The 16,432-nt window shown below is 43.8% G+C and overlaps 1 protein-coding gene and 1 pseudogene across 2 annotated transcripts in view; one reads left to right on the plus strand and one right to left on the minus strand.

Moving 5' to 3' along the window:
• The first annotated feature begins 2,480 nt into the window (after positions 1-2,480).
• On the plus strand, positions 2,481-8,553 carry LOC147442810 (uncharacterized; annotated as a pseudogene).
• Positions 8,554-9,707: 1,154 nt separating this feature from the next.
• Positions 9,708-16,432, minus strand: part of LOC147442811 (beta-galactosidase 8-like) — a 152,995-nt gene continuing 146,270 nt past the window's right edge. For both annotated transcript variants that reach the window (XM_086528841.1, XM_086528842.1), the window contains 3 exons: positions 11,427-11,635; positions 10,487-10,805; positions 9,708-10,269 (listed from right to left, as the gene is read on the minus strand). In XM_086528841.1, coding sequence (XP_086384967.1) covers positions 10,159-10,269; positions 10,487-10,805; positions 11,427-11,635 — 639 coding nt within the window. In that variant the 3' untranslated portion in view covers positions 9,708-10,158. The remainder of the gene's footprint in view (positions 10,270-10,486; positions 10,806-11,426; positions 11,636-16,432) is intronic.

Raw genomic sequence — 16,432 nt, forward strand, 5'->3', positions numbered from 1 at the left:
CTGCATACTCAGCTTCATTGTTAGAATGTGAATCTAACAATTGGCCCAACGAAAATACCTTTGTCCCTTTGTCATCAAAGACCACTATGCCTGCAGCTGCTTTGTCGGACGCTCGCTTGTAGGCTCCATCAAAGTAGAGAGAGTATGCTCCTTCTACCATCGGTGGTACTGGAGGTAATCGGACTTCTCCTTCCTTAAATTGCTTCTCCTTCCTTTCAAAGACTTGGTAGGTCATGAGTCCCCCCAAACTTGCCCTTGTCGTGCTTTCTACCTGTACCGTGTAGTCAAACTCTTGCAGACGAACTAGCCATTTAGTAATTCTAGCAGACACATCCATGTGTTGTACAACATAGGAAAATATTTCATCCGTGGTTAGAATCACAAATTGCTTAGGCAGCAAATATGACCTAAACTTTGTAGTTGCAAATCTAAGAGCTAGGACTAAGTGTTCCACATGGGTGAAACCTTTCTCTCCTGCTGTCATCATTCGACTAGAGAAGTAGATTGGCCTCATGAAATATGTCGTCGTATCCTTTTGGAGTAGCACAGCCCCCAATGAGTCATCACCAACACTTGAGGTGACATAGAATTTTTCATCCCACTTAGGTGGTGAGATAGTTGGCAGAGTGGCTAAGACCTCCTTTACCTTGTTGTAGTGATGTTCGCTTTCCTCGTCCCAAGTGAAAGTTGATCTTTGAGTGAGTTGTTGTAGTGGTAGAACAAGTTGTGATAGTAGATGTATGAATCTACTTAAGTACCTCACCTTCTGTAGAAAAGAGACCAGTTGACGTGCGGTCGTTGGTGAAGGTAGAGCTATGAGTGCGGACACCTTACTTGGGTCGGCGTTGATACCTTTTGCTGAACCCACGAACCCCGACGTCCTCTAAAACACTGGGGACCGAATGGCGCGCCTCAAGCCTGTCATGGTAAAGCAAACAGGGGGCACCACCTAGCTTCAGCGGCTAGCACGCAAACAACACACCACCATAACAAAGTTTTCATCCAAGAGAGATGGATGCTTGGGAGTAATGATGAAGAGGAAAGGGAATGAGATCAAGTGAGAGAGAGAGAGAGAGAGAGAGAGAGAGAGACAGAGAGAGAGAGAGAGAGTGAGGGAGGGGGTATAGTGGCTTAGTACTTAGGCACCACAAAAGGATGGCGAATCCGCACACCCTTCACACATACACAAGCTCACTCCAAACACAAGATTAGGTGGCGATTCCGCACACCTCACATGGGCAAAAAATTACAAGAAAACATACTCACAAAATCTCAAGCTTTATTTAGAGAATAAGGCGATGAAATGGGGAGCATAGGGTAGGGGAATGAGAAGGGAGAGAGTGATAGAGCACATGGCGGATATGTGGGAGTTGATGACGAAGACTCGAACGAGGGTTATGGTCATCATCCTTCATTTAGTTGCCCTTCATCTTCCATAGCCAAGGGTGTAGAGGTCATGCTCAAGACAAGCATGGTGATTGCGGTGATGGTGATGGTGTGGGTGTGTGTGTGTGCACTAGGCACACACAGTGCATACTGTGTTCTTTGGTGATGTTGTGTGTGTCCTTAGTGTGATGGTGACCCCTCTTTATATAGGGGAGGAGGAGGGAGAAATTCTAGAATTTAGAAATGAAGAAATCATTATCTACATAGGCCGTGTGACTGTGGGCCCCACTTGTCTGGCTGTGTGTATATGTGCCAAAACAGCAGTCTCATGAGAGAGAGACTAAGAGAGAGAGAGATGGGTTGATGAAAAAAAGTGAGAGGGGACATGGAGAATAAAGTGATTACAAGAGGGGAGAGAGGGGAGTGTGTTCAGAGGTGAATCTGTGTGCAGATGTGTGTGAACACAAGAAAAATCAGGTAACTACCGGGTGGGGATGGGTCTGTGGGCACCTTTTTCAGTGAAACTGAGTGTGTGTGAGTGTGGGGGAGGTTATTTAGCTACAAGACAAGAGACATGGCGCCCTTTAGAGAGAGAGAGAGAGGGGGGTATTTGGGTCATGGAATATGATAGGAGAGAGAAAGAGGGGGTGGGGTATACTATTTTGGAAGATAGGGTAAGTTGTATGTGAGTTAGGGTGCATTATTGGTGAGTTATAATGCATTATTGGTGAGAGGTGGGGTAGCTTGAGGGGAGAGAGAAAGGAGAAAGGACAAGGGGAAGAGAGAGGGGGTTGACTTTTTGAGTGGAGGAGAGGAAAAGGGACACCCGGCGGGACAACAGTGAAGAAAAAGGAGGCAAGGTGGGGATGGGCTACCCCGCAGGCATGAGGTGGCCTATTTTACCTTTCTTATATATTTACATAATCATACTTTATTTTTTTCTTACTTTTTCCAATGCCTTTTATCACTCCCTCCCTAAGAGGGGGTTTTCATGGGGTGGGGACGAGAGAAGAGGGGTATGGGAGCTTGGCTTGTGAAAAGCCCCCATCAGCACGTTGGGAGTAGCTATCCAATCGGCATCAGCTCCCGGTCTCATGTTGCCACATGTTCCACCCATTGACGATGATGTGTGCACCTTAGGTGCAACAGTGGGTGCAGTTGTGGCGTGGCCGATAAGAGAATTGGTAATGAGACCTATTAATTTTATCGAGTCTTACATGCTCTCTTTTGCAAGAAACATCAAACATTTTGTGTCCAGGCAAAAGGACAACGAACTGTATCCTCTGGAGGCAAAGGTTCAGTACCTGTCGCACCAAGAGACACTAGCATAGCATCGGGTTCTATGCCCAAACCAAGCGTTTGAAAGCCTCCTCCAAAGACTCTTGCTGTAGAGGTAAGCCACTGGAGTTTATTGCACTATTTACTCATGAAATTAATCGTTGTTTTCCAGTAACCTAAGCTAATTATTATTTGCCTATGGCCAAGTAGTCGATGGGTGTCAAGAAAAGAAGTGCAGATCAAGCAAGTGAAGTCGTTGAAAGCAAGCGAGTCACACGAACACAGAAAGAAGAGGACCCTAGCTGGGAGCCCCCAAAGAAAATGGTAGAATTCCTTTGAAAAAGGAAGGTGCTAGCACAAAGAAAGAAGTCACCAAAGCCAAAGTAGTGCAGAAGCCAGTGAAAGCCAATGCAGAGGGCACTACACAATCCGAGGTACCAGCACCATCAAAGGACCAGGTCCCTATTGCGAACTACTCAAGTGAAGAAGATGACGAAAGAGAGGATGCGGGGGATGAAGATCGCGGTCTTTTTACTATTACCGAGAAATCCACGCTGAAATGGGATTTGCTCGACGACACTTTGCATCGCCTTCAGGTTGGTAATTTCTAAAATGGTATGCTCATCTAACATTCGTAACACAAACTACAAGATTGAAAGCTATTCAAGTACGGTTATACAGAATACTCGCAAAGTACCACTGCCACCAGTGCCATTGTGCCGCTTGTTACAACGGTACGGCTAGTGCAAGATCGTGTGCACAATCTAGCGTTGGAGTTCTCTAGAAATGGATATGTTCCACATCGTGCCAGGTTCATGCTTTCAATAAGGACTCCAGATCTAGATGCAGTAGAAGTTAGTCATGCTATTCGGAAAACCTGGGATCCAATCTGGATCAACTTAATGAGGATTTTGAGAAACAATTGCATAAATCCGGGTGGGGGGACGTGAAAGGAAAAATGTTGTACACATTGGATGGGAATCACCGTCCGGGCATGGAATGCACAAATTGATACAAGTAGATTACTTTATACACTTTTGCTTCTGACTCAATATCAAGATGAGATGAATTTTGTGAAACTATGCAAGATAATTTTGCTTTGCAGTTCACAAAGAGGAGCCTAAGTACCATTGTTGTGTGGAAGCCTGCATGGTTAAGGTCACTAAAGAGAACGAGGGAGAAGTTCTCACTGTGGTGGCACGCTTGAATCGTAAGCTTAGCTATAACATAATTAACGCATCCTAGTCGAATCGATAAGCTTAGCCATAGCATGAGTATTGCTTCCTAGTCAATTCGATAAGCTTAGATATAGCATGATTATCGCTACCTAGTCTTTTAATGGTGTAAGTTTTGTTGCCACAGCATTAATGACAAAGGCTACGTAAAAACTTCCTTCATAGATATTCTATGTATGGTAAGAGCAATGGGCACGGCCAACATGAATACATTGCTTAATGGTTTGGAGGAAGATGTTCCAGGATGGTTGCAACGAGAATTAGATGCTGAAATGAATAAGCGCGGGAGATTGCGAAGACGCTGGTACAAGGTTCCTCTTATTGTGCTATCCCAACTTCTATATGCGGTAAGTTTCATTGTCCTTTAGGTTATTCTCACCATGACAATGTAGTGGATCAAACAAAGAATGAACTAATGTCACGATTCAGGCAAAGTATACAAAGGCTTTGCAATCTGTAAGTAATAAGCGAAATGAGCTCTCAACGGAGGAGTTCACTACCCATTACCGTAACGCATTCTATAAGGCTGACACGAAAACCGGAAAAAATACGCAACGGGCATCCGCAATTGCGGATCCTAACTTAGGGGAAGAGTGGTCGAGGTAAGACTAATAGGGATTTCTTTCAAAGGGAGTTAAGTTTACATTCACGTGCTGCTTAAAAAATTTTAACCTTTGTTTCTAGATTGCTTATGGACATAGACTGGAGTAGGAGACCAAAGTGGTTGACAGATGAATATACAGTCTTGCATGCGCCGATCTACTAGTCGATCATCGTAGCAATGTGCTAATAAGGGCCTTGGTTAGCGATGATCCAACCACATTATATCCAAGCCTAAAATTAGTGCTAAGTAAGGTCATTTTGCGATAAATGTTTCAAAAAAAAAGAGAGTATAGTATTAAATAACGTAGTTGTGTAATAATGTAGACGACCACTCCGTATTCCACACTTGGTTACGTCGAGAGACATGGTGGAATCAACTTGTGAACGAGGCTACGAGGCAGTATGCTTTGCTGAAGAAATCGTGCCGTCTCCCTGAAAACGACACCCTAGTGACAACTATAAGGGAGTGGCAATCGAGGTACAGTGGCACATTGTATGAAGTGGAGTGCGATAGATTGAAAGGTGGACTCAAAGCTAACAAGCAAAAACTGAAGGAGGGTACTAACATGGCCGCCAAACGGGCATTTTACAGGTATGTAATCTTGTCCTAATTGATTCCTAAATCTTAAAAATTTGAGTGAATGGCATTAAGTATATTTTGGCAAACATATACAAGATGGGTGCGGAATATGGGTTGGACAGATAAAGTTCCAGTTACAAAAGAGTGGCTCAATGTGAAGCACACTGCATGCATGTATACGGAAGAACAATGTGCAACATTGTGGCCCAAAAAAGTCTATGTTGAGTGTCCTCTTTTCATTGACTTTGCGAAGGACACATTTTCCCCCAACGAGCGGGAGCAGTTCAAGGAGGCAGAGACCGGCAGAGTTAAAAGACATCAAGAAGAGGTAAAAGCATACAAAACCATAGTTAAACTATTTTCAAGTCATGTGAGGATTTAACTGCAACCCGTGAAATTAATTTTGCCAGAATTAGAACCTACGTTCCCTAAAAGGAAAAGATGTTGTGACTGAGGAGACAGATAACGAAGAAGAGGAGGAGGAGGATCGTGAACCAAGGCGTAGAGACGGTGAATGTCCTTCGGAGTTTGAGGATGATGAAGACGAAAGTGATGTGCCGCCTTCTCGAACTGCTAAACCTACAAGAGCCCCACAATCTACCCAGTCAAGTTTTCGCACACCCTTGTTGTTGCTTGAATGGAAAGGTTTAACTAATATTGCTCCTGTAATTTATATGCTCTCCCACAGGGGAGCAGCGCGAAGAAGGATAAAGGTCAAGTAATGGAAAGAGATACTTCAATGCCTCTAAACAAGGTTAGTACATCAAGACCGAAAGCAGGTCAAGAGGGAGACACACAATCAATGGGAGAGAACCTATTAACACCGAGAATCCTAGAGAACCAAGGCACATTAATCAAGTCACCTCATCTTCAAACCCATGTACCCGTGGAATCTGCAGGTATACATGGGATCATTGAAGCTCCTAATAGTTCTGCAACACATCCACAATCTGAACCATCCAAATACTCATCAATACCTCCCCAACAACAACAAAAACCATTGCCATAAGAAGCTCATAGTCATTTCCTAGAGCCTGAACAAGCTCCACCAGCATCTCATACCACTTCAGAGCCTCATGTTCTTCCTTCGCATGACGAGGCACATGAGCAGGCACAACGACAGTGCACAGAGATTGGAATTAATATAGGGCCTGCTCTTTTACACCGCTAGGCGACCACTGAAAGTGAAGGAATGCAAGATGCCATACACTCTAAGGAAATGACAATAATTATCGGTCTACCTCGTAAGTATGGAATGATTGATTGTGGTATGTATTGTGCAGTAAGCAATGTATTTATTGTAGTGGGTGGATGAAGATGATGCGAATGGCACAATAACCGAAGTTTCAACAGGATTGTCTATTGTAGCAGAGACTGGTCACCGCGGAGAGCCTGCTCTTCTTGTTGGAGGTGAGCAAGTGTGTAGCATCAAAGAGAAGATATCTTTAAGTATTTAAAATACAGTCACTTACCTGTTTGTTATATCCAGATGTAATGGTGCAATGCAACACTCCACCTCACGATGAAGCGCAGAATTCAATGGCACATAGCTCTGGTATGCTAACAACCTGAGGTACTCCTGGTATTATTGTCTCACCTTACTAACTGGATATTCATTTCCTTAAAATCAGATTCTACGGTTTTAGCTATTGATCCTATGGGAGCAGCTGCTGACGAGACGTGCAAGGGAGATGTAGGTGCCCTACTCACTAAAATTGCTATAGTACCTAGGCGAAGCTTTCGGGTGCGAGGCGGGACAACAAATGCAGGTTGCGATGCAATATTTTGTCATCTACCAACCAACACAAGCGTCGTCGGGATAACATTACCCAATATCCCCAAATGGAACCAATTCGAAATCAATCAAATCCAAAAGGTTTTTGGTATTGCCAGGGAGTATCTTGATGAGAAGGGAAATCTAGTGTTGATATGTCGTTGAGAACATGCATGGACATTATCTAGCCTAGCAAATCGAAATGGGTACTATCTTGACCATACAACTATCGTCCTGTGTGCTACTCCATTCAGCCTCCATGGTGGTGTTACAGTAGGTAAAACTACTTGCTTGCTTTGGAAAAATAGTGTGTGATAGAGTGTGTCCTCATTATGAGTCTTAAGTCCCACAGATGTGTTGCTTGGAAATCATTGTATTCCGCAAAATTGGTGCCTACAGATTGAATTGAAAGCCTGATTCGGACGTTATCTTTAATTACTACAACGTCAGTCATTGGCAACTCAAAACGGATGGCTGTCCTTGGCGAGGTATGCCGTGAGTTTTCAAAAAGTTCACCTCCATTTGCTTATCTAAATTTTCAGACATACATTTAGAATGATGATATCTCTTCAGGGGGCATGGAGAGAAGTCCAACTTTACACGAGAAGCTACTCTCTCTCTATACAGAGGAGGGTAATGTAGTATTACAAATGTATGTTGGTTGCGGTCTTCTGGCACGTCCGGGGCTGCGAATGGGTCGACATGTACTATTGCTAGATCGACAAGAGTCAATGGAAGAATTGCAACATCTATGTAATGGTAAGTGTCTTTCTTCCTTGAGTAGTGTGAAAGTCTAAATTATGTATCCCTCCTAATATGATGCTAAGTAAGATTCATTTGGTAATTGATTGTCGTGAAGGCACAGGCACACTTCCTTCTTGCCATGCGAAAAGGAAACTCATAGTGTTCGATGTTAACGGTGTCCTGTTGAAACGGTGGCAGTGGAAAAGTGCTCCTTCCCACGCTGCAAATATTCTAAATGTAGGGCGAATGGGTGTGTCATTGCGACCAGGGATATTGCTATTGCTGAGAGTGATGTTTGAGCTATTCGATGTAGGGATTTGGAGCTCCATGCAAGAGCAAAATCTACCCCCCAGTATCCATTTAATTAAGAGTAAATACAAAGAGGTTGGGTATGGTGAAACATTTTTCAAGTTTTGTCTGCATCAAGGACACGGTGAAGAGAGGCTCTGCGAAGGCAAGCATCCAAAATTCAATTTGGTGTTTGTGAAGAACTTTAGATCTGAGTTAGTAGCCTCATACATCAAGGACCCTCTGGACACCATTCTAGTAGATGACAATCCTGAGAAGGCAATTGAAAACCCACCACATACGCTTGTCACATTAAGGAGTTACGATGGAGCGAGCAACGACAATGTGCTCCTCATGAATTTACTCCCATATCTAGAAGGTCTTCATGCATATCTTGGGTTAGCAGCGGATTATATCAAGAACATGCCTTTCAAACAGGGTACGCAATGTGTCATAGGATCCATTTAATAGGTGATTGGTTTCAAATACTGACTTCTACGACTTCTTAGTAAACTTTTAGTATTAATGTAGTTTTTGCTAAGAGCATTGTCCCTAACCAAAATTTTATTGTAGTTTCTGCAACGCATGGTGGGAAAGTTGAGCACACAACGGAGGCGACACATGGTCTTGAAGGAGATGCAGTCATGGCACATCCTAAACTATGATGAGGGAACCAAGAACATTATGTACACAGCAATGTTTAGTTGCTATATTGTAACTCAACGTCATCAAATAAATAAAAATATTTGGGTCATTTTTTAGTCTCCTCTTTCTGTCTTCGTTTTAATCTATTTGGATTTAGATATATACATGTGATGAGGGACCAAGATAATTGTGTACACAGCAATGTTTAACTATTAACGTCATCAAATAAATACAATTATTTGGGTCGTTTATTACTATGCACTCTCTATCTTTGTTTTAATCTATTTGATTTTAGATATGTACACGAGAGAGAGAGAGAGAGAGAGAGAGAGAGAGAGAGAGAGAGAGAGAATGTGAATATTGTAGCTTAGATGATTTTAGCATGCGATAGCGTGAACATGCATCCAAGTCGTAATAATTGTTTTCTTTTGGGTTCAATTAGATAAAAAACCACATCACAATGTGGGGGGAGGGGTAGGGATTGGTGGGGTAGGAGAGGGAGAGAGAGAGAGAGAGAGAGAGAGAGAGAGAAAGAGAGAGGAATGAAGTAGAAGAGAGGGATGAGTAAGGAGGAAGAGGATGGCGGCTAGAGGAGGAGATGGAGGAAGAAGGTGGAGGGGAGGGAGGATGTTGGAGGAGGAGGCTGAGGAGGAGAAGCAAGTGGAGGGGAGGAGGCACACGGGCGACAAGAGGAGGAAGGCGGAGGAAGGAAAGCTAAGAAGGGCGGGCAAAAAAAAAAAAAAAAGTTCGCTCCATTGAGCTCGCTCAAAGACCTAACTCTCAAAATTCTTCAATTGCCTTTTGGCAATCCCCTAAAGCAACATCTTTACCTTCTCCAAAACAAGAGACCAAGGCTACCTATTGTTGAACCTTCTGCTCTTTTAGAGTCTTGGATAAAGTAAACTTATAGCTTGTGATTGAACCCATTCTCATATCAAGCTATGCATTTGATTTAAGGTAAGGTCAGACTAAGTTATAACACATTCATATATTTGACAAAAAATTCAGTTAAATTCTCCAAGATGTATTTGACAGTCAGCACAATGTCTATGGCTCACAAAGGCTTCTAGTTGGGTACTAAACACAACCTTCTACCTTCTGGTGATCTACTAATGCAAATTAACAAGCTGATTAAACCATGTTTGGAATACCAAAAAATTAACATGTGCAAAGATTTGAGGTTCATCATCTCAAGCAATTACCTTGAATTTTTGTCCATTACAAACTGTAGGGGGGATAATTCAAAAGTTTTATGGATTTTTAAAATTGCCTTGATAATACAAAAGCACCTTCAGAGGGAGGTCGTTCACTTCATGTCGCGCTTTCACTTGCCGAGACGCAGCCTTGCAAATCTATGCTTCAAAGTTCCAAGAAAAGATTTTCTTTTTTATATCTATGTCCATTAATAAATTTACAAAAGTTGATAATACAATGTGCCTTGGGGGAATAAATATATATGAAGGTTAAAGGGAAGAGCCTAAGGGCAAGGAGACTCTCTTCTATGGAGAGTATAGAGGGGAGGCCATTAGATATTTCATCTTTTACTGAGAAGGGCTACCTTGATAGTCACATGGACCAAATTCTCCTCTTTTGAGCTTTGAGGAAATTGTGTCCTTCCCCCATCATTACTTACATACTGCTTCCACAGCAAGACTTTTCAAGACATTTGTACATGGATTTTGCTTGAAGAAATCATTGGAGACTATTAAGGAGCAAGCTCTTCGTCCCAAACACGCCTGTCCAAAACAATTAAATGAGGCATGAGCTTCACTAGATTCGTGTGTGTGTTTGAGAGAGAGAGAGAGAGAGAGAGAGAGAGAGAGAGAGAGAGAGGCTATGGGCTTGTCTAATATTGGTTGTGTAGCCTTTTGTACATAATCATTTGATTGGTTGTTTCCTTTTTTTCTGTTGTGTGTGTGTGTGTGAGAGAGAGAGAGAGAGAGAGAGGCTTACCTCCTCAACCACAGCCAATGAATTCACTGCATGACAACCACCCCTTGAAAAGCTTCCACATGCTCCCTGGGGAGTTCCATAGCTTGCAAACCTAAAGCCACTGATAACTCTATCAATACCACAGTCAATTCTTGCCATGGGTCTATTATCCGAAAATTGAGTTGCAGATAATGGCGGAGCATGCGATTGTGCTACTCGAGCACACACGGAAGTGACAAAGCTGGTTAGGAACTTTATTTGTGTTGGGTCTCCACCGATCTCTTCAAACAGGACTAACATGTTGTCACCGTCCTTAAGCCATGATCTGGGCACATGATACCTGAAAAGAATTTTATTTATAAAAAAAAGGAAATTACCACAAGCATGTTGGGCCGCGGGCAGCTGCCTATGGTTTGTGTGTGTGTGTTTTTGAGAGAGAGAGATTTTAACATAGTAGGAACAATCCCAACAGTCCTCAAAGATCTATCCAACAAGTCTTGAACTCAAGACCTGTTATTCAAGAAGTAACCGGGATAACCAATCTACCACACTCGGGTGATAGAAAGGTCATTGCAGTTACCTCTTCTTAATCTCTCTCTCTCTCTCTCTCTCTCTCTCTCTCTCTCTCACACACACACACACACACACACACACACACACACCCATGAGAAGAGAAGTATTAACGTTGTAGGAACAATCCCAAGAGACCTCAAACATCTGTCCCACGATTCTTGAGCGCAAGACATATTAATCAAGAGGGAAAAAACACACACACACAGCTTTAAAGGCCAAAATGAAGAAAGAGAAAGATCTTTCAGGTAAAAGGAAGAGAGAGAAGTGAACTGCCTTTGAGACACATTGCATAGACCTTGGCTAGGCATGCCAAAAAAAGTGTGTGCAACTTACACAGTGATTCCTAAATGCAACCTGACTAGAATGAAAAAGAAAATTTTCTAGGCACCTGCTTTGTGACGGTTTTCCACAGTTTGTTGCACACTTGTCGGAATAATAAGCACCTTGGTACGCGCAAGTGCTAGAGCACCCTCCTTCTGGAGATAGATTTTCTGGCCAGTGGCGGCCTATGTCCTCTCCATTGACCCACACCCTACCCTTTCCCATGCTTGTTAAGTCCAATAAAACTGGGTCATTCCCATCAGCAGTAAATGTAGTCTGCACAATGCCATCATCATATCATCTCTCTCTCTCTCTCTCTCTCTCTCTCTCTCTCTCTCTCTCTCTCTCTCATTCTCATTAATATGGACCAACCAGCCGACCTCGGAGATGACGATGTCTATGAAACCCCGCCTAAATGGAAAACGACATTTAGGCAGAATTCGAGAGAGCACACTATCGCCAGGTTCTGTGAGAGCGGAGAAAATTTCTAGAGTCAAGGATGACTTAATGTTTGAGACGGTCCAGATTATGATTACGGCAGAGTTAAGCCTTTTGAGAGGTGACATTGAAAAAGAGATGTATGCAAATGTAGAGACTCACAAAAAGGCTATGTATGCAGATATGAGGAAAGAATTGGACAAAGAGATGCTAAGTAAGCGTGACGAGATGTACACATCATTGAAGGCCGAAATGTAGACGATTGTGAGGGTAGAAGTGAATGCAATGGAATGTATGATGCAAAAAAGATTAGAGGATGCACTTGTTGCGTTTGGATCCTGGAAATAAAAAATGGAAGAACGCATGAATGAAAAGGATGCATTGATCAAAGAACTCAAGGGAGACCTCGCAGCTTGCAAAAATACCCCCACAAAGGAGGGAAAAACCAACCCTCCGTGATAAAGGAGCTCCAAAGCATTAAGGAGCAAGTGAAAACTTTACTAGAAGAGGAAGAGCAAAAGGCACGAACAATCTCTTCATAGGCGGAGCACCTATTCAGAACACAAGAGAAGGTTAATAAAGCTGAAAAGTGGATCAAGGACGCAAAGAAAGGAAAAGATAAGATGCTTGAAGCCACACCAACATCCACTATCATCAATATGACAATTGAGGAGAAGCAAAAGAGAAAGACTAGAGCCGTTCATGTACGTGTTACAGGTCTCAAAGACACTAGAAAAATAGAAGAAGAGGTGCAAGAGCTCTTGAAGCGCATGGGTATTTCTGAACCCACACACACGGGAGCCTGGAGAGTTTGCAAGAAGGGAAGTGATGAGAAAGAAAGACCAAAGGAAAGAGCACTCATTATATGTTACCATACGTTGGAAGCTAGGAAGGACTTCCTCAAGAAGAGACCAACACTCAAGCAAACTCGGATATTTTTGGGTGATGACCTCACTCTAACATAGGTAGCACACATGCAAGAGCTGATGCCAGAGATCAAGGTCGCGAGGGAAAAAGGGAAAATTGCTTTGTACAGGCGAGGGAGAGTAGTGGTGTTGGAAAAACGCACCGCATGACGGGTGCGAGACCTATGGGACCAGCCTTAAAACGGCAACATGGAATTGTAATGGATCAATGAAGCTAGATGTAGGCACTTTTGAGGATAGCTGTAAGGGAAGGGATATTATTTTTTACTCAAAAACGCATCACTCCTGGCGGCACATTACCAAGAGTGACAGAATACCATTGGGAGACTACTTGTAGGAAGGATGTGAGATCAATGCATAGAGGATGGAGGTCAAGAGGTGTGGCAGTGCTATTCAGGGAGGAGCTTCAACCCCTCATTTCATATTGTTCGGAGAGATGAGCAGGCCAGATATATGTGGCTCAGAGTGAGAGCAGAGACAGGGAGGCCACTCTACATTGCAATATGCTATTTTTCCCCCATCACATCTCATTATGCATCGCCCATGGGGCAATCACCTTACATGATATTGGATGAGGACTTATGGGAGTTCTCTAGGAATGGAGATGTCATTCTTTTGGAAGACTTTAATGCCAAGACGGGCCAGTCTCAAACAGCTTTCTATGATACCTCAAAGAGAATTGGATGTCAGTGATATGGGATTGGCCAGGTGTTCGCAGGATGAAGAGCACACTGGATATGGGGGATATCAGACAAATTTGTGGACTGCACATGGACTGTCCATCTTGAATAGCCTCCACAGTTTTCCAGCGTCGAGTGGGTTCACTTGTTTTCCCCATAGACATGGGGATCGCATAGTGGATTATGTTATGGCTCAGCCCGGTTTCATACCCTCTATTCAGGACTTTCAATCGGGCCCAAGCCTATGGGGGTAGGCAGTAGATCATGACCTCCTCATGTTTACTATCTCATTCCAGTTTACCATAGCTCGACTGACATAGACAACTACATATACCCGATACACTTTTACTTCAGAGACTGATTTTTTCTACATAGATGGTATCTACAGACGCTTATGCACAGAGGATCCACGGAGACCTCTAGGGGAGCTCACTTATATATTGACAAAGATACTACAGGATGCAACAGCAGAGGCATATCCACACACTGAGCCTGGGCAGCGGCAACGTTCTAGGAGCATACCCCAAAATAGTTGGTATGATGAGGAGTGCAGAGAGACCAGAACCCGATATCAAAGGGAGGTACTTCTAGGAGTCATTACTCACACGCAGTCACGGATTGCCTCTGGGCATTTGGTACGATGGAAGAAGAGGGCGTTTCTAGCTCGCCTAGAGCAAGATTTATATCAGTTGTTTTTGAGCCAGGATTCAAGCGAGGCATGGCGACTCTTCCATGAGCACTCCCCCCCACCAGCCATCACTTCTACGGAGGTATGGGGTCAGTACACAGCATCTCTCTACATAGTCTCGGGGCAGCCACCTCTTCCAGATCCACCACAGCCATGCCCACACACATGTGCTTTCTTTACCTCCGACATGGTAAAGAAAGCCATTGACAGGATGAAGACCAGGAGAGAATATGACCACGATGGCCTAGTAGCGGAGCATTTTATACATGCCAGAGATCTGCTTGCAGAGCTTCTAGAAGTGATGTTCAACCATGCCATGTGCGAGGCCTACCGGATGCTTAAAGTTTGTCCACTATATTACCTATGTTCAAGTCAAGGGACCCTATGGAGACTGGGAACTACCGCAATATCATGATTGGACACACATTGGCACGGTTCTACGCATCCATCCTTGAGCAACAGTTGAGTAGATGGGTAGAAAGAGAGAGGGCTTATATGCAGCAAGACACGCGGGTTTCAGGAGAGGTTTCTTTGTTCTTGATCATATTCTGACACTTAGAGCCATTATTGAGGAGTCTAATGTTGCTTTGTGGATTATTGCAAAGCCTTCGATACAGTACCCAGAGCTAGATTGATGCGCACTGCAGGAGATGGGGGTGCCCAAAGAGTTGATTTGGGGGATCATGGCTCTATACAAGTCAGTAGTGGGCTATGTACGCACTCTAGAGGGGATCTCTGATGTGGTCCACTCTGCTATTGAGGTGAAACATGCCCACTATCCCCTACCCTATTTGGCATGTATGTGGATGAGGTTGCTGACTACATTGAGAGGGATGGTGATAGAGGAGACATGGATCCCACCATTGTTATATGCTGATGATTTTGTGTTGATTTCTGACTCCCTGGAGGGAATGCAATGTCAGATGCTTTGTACACATTTGCCCACGATAGTGGATTGCCTGTTAACATGGGGAAAACCAAGTTTATGGTGTTTACCACTACACCACAATGGGTCAGGAGGTTAGCATGTCACAAACTGATGACCTGGCATGGCCTAGGGACATAATTTAAAGACTTTTCAAGTTATATGTTGTTCCAACTTATGGACTTATGGACAACTGCCGAGGGGCCAAAGGGACAAATAGGCATTAAAAAAAAAGCGTAAGAACTCTGACGTGGCTAGCTGTACGGTTGCCTGCGATCTGCGCTGCTTGCGTGGCAGGTGTACGGAATTTCGTGAATTGTGTTGGTTGTTTTGGGCGGCAGCTTTTGGCACCAGATGCTTTTGGAACTTAAGATTTTCATGTAAACTACTTTTCCAAGGCCAAGGGCCTTTAAATAAGACCCTAGGCTCTCCCTCTAGCTCATTCTTAGAGCTCACGAGCCGGTGAGCAAAGAAGAGCCAAGGCCATTGTACTTGCTCAATTATTAATACAAAAAGAAATACTGAAAGAGGCGCCAGTCTTTGGGGCCAATCTCTCTAGTCACGGAACTACGCCGGGCCGTATCAACTCAATTGAACTGTGATTGAATCTTGTGAATTGTTTTAAGTAAATCTCTCTCTTGTCTTGCGATAGATTCTAGACTTGGGGTGTCTAAGTTTGTTACACAACTCCCAATTTTACATATGGTCACGAGACGGTGGAGTATACACATGCATACACCTATCTTGGGGTAGTCTTCAGTGGACCGGCGTTTTCATTGAGGAGAGCAGCAGAGACTATATAGACGAGAGCTTATGCGTCCTTGGGAGGATGTGTTCGCATGCCCAGTTTCACAAACCTTGAACAAAGCTGTGGCTTTTTGACACTCTAGTGGCTTCGGCTATGCTCTATGGGGTTCACATTTGGGGACCCTCGGTGGACAACAATGGCAGATCTGGTAGCACTAATGGATGGAGATGTATGGAGAGGCCTCTAGTCTCTATGATCTCTCGGCTGATTCGGGCTGAGGCCTCAGTGCCACATGAGATTATTCGAGCCGAGCTAGCTGCCCCGCCTCTCGTAGTTGAGGCCCTTCCTAGATCAATTTCCTTCATGTATAATTTATGGGACCTCCCAAAGACAGATATGCTCGGCTAGCCCTTGAGTCATCCCGGCAGCTAGCGCTACAGGGGGACAGAACATGTTGGTATGGGCAGATGACATCATGGTTTCAGTCACATGGCTTCAGCATGGATAGAATTCCTCCATTCCAGTACTCCTTGGATGCACCCTCCCTTTCTCGCACACGGGCAGAGAGCACTAGACTTATATGTCATGATTTGATTCAACTAGATACCACAAGCACATGGATACAGCCGACACAAGAGTTGAGCACGAGGATGGCTTTCTATAGAGAG

The sequence above is a fragment of the Adiantum capillus-veneris genome, chromosome 14, assembly GCF_014529385.1.
Source record: "Adiantum capillus-veneris isolate H3 chromosome 14, ASM1452938v2, whole genome shotgun sequence".
Classification (NCBI taxonomy): Eukaryota; Viridiplantae; Streptophyta; class Polypodiopsida; order Polypodiales; family Pteridaceae; genus Adiantum; species Adiantum capillus-veneris.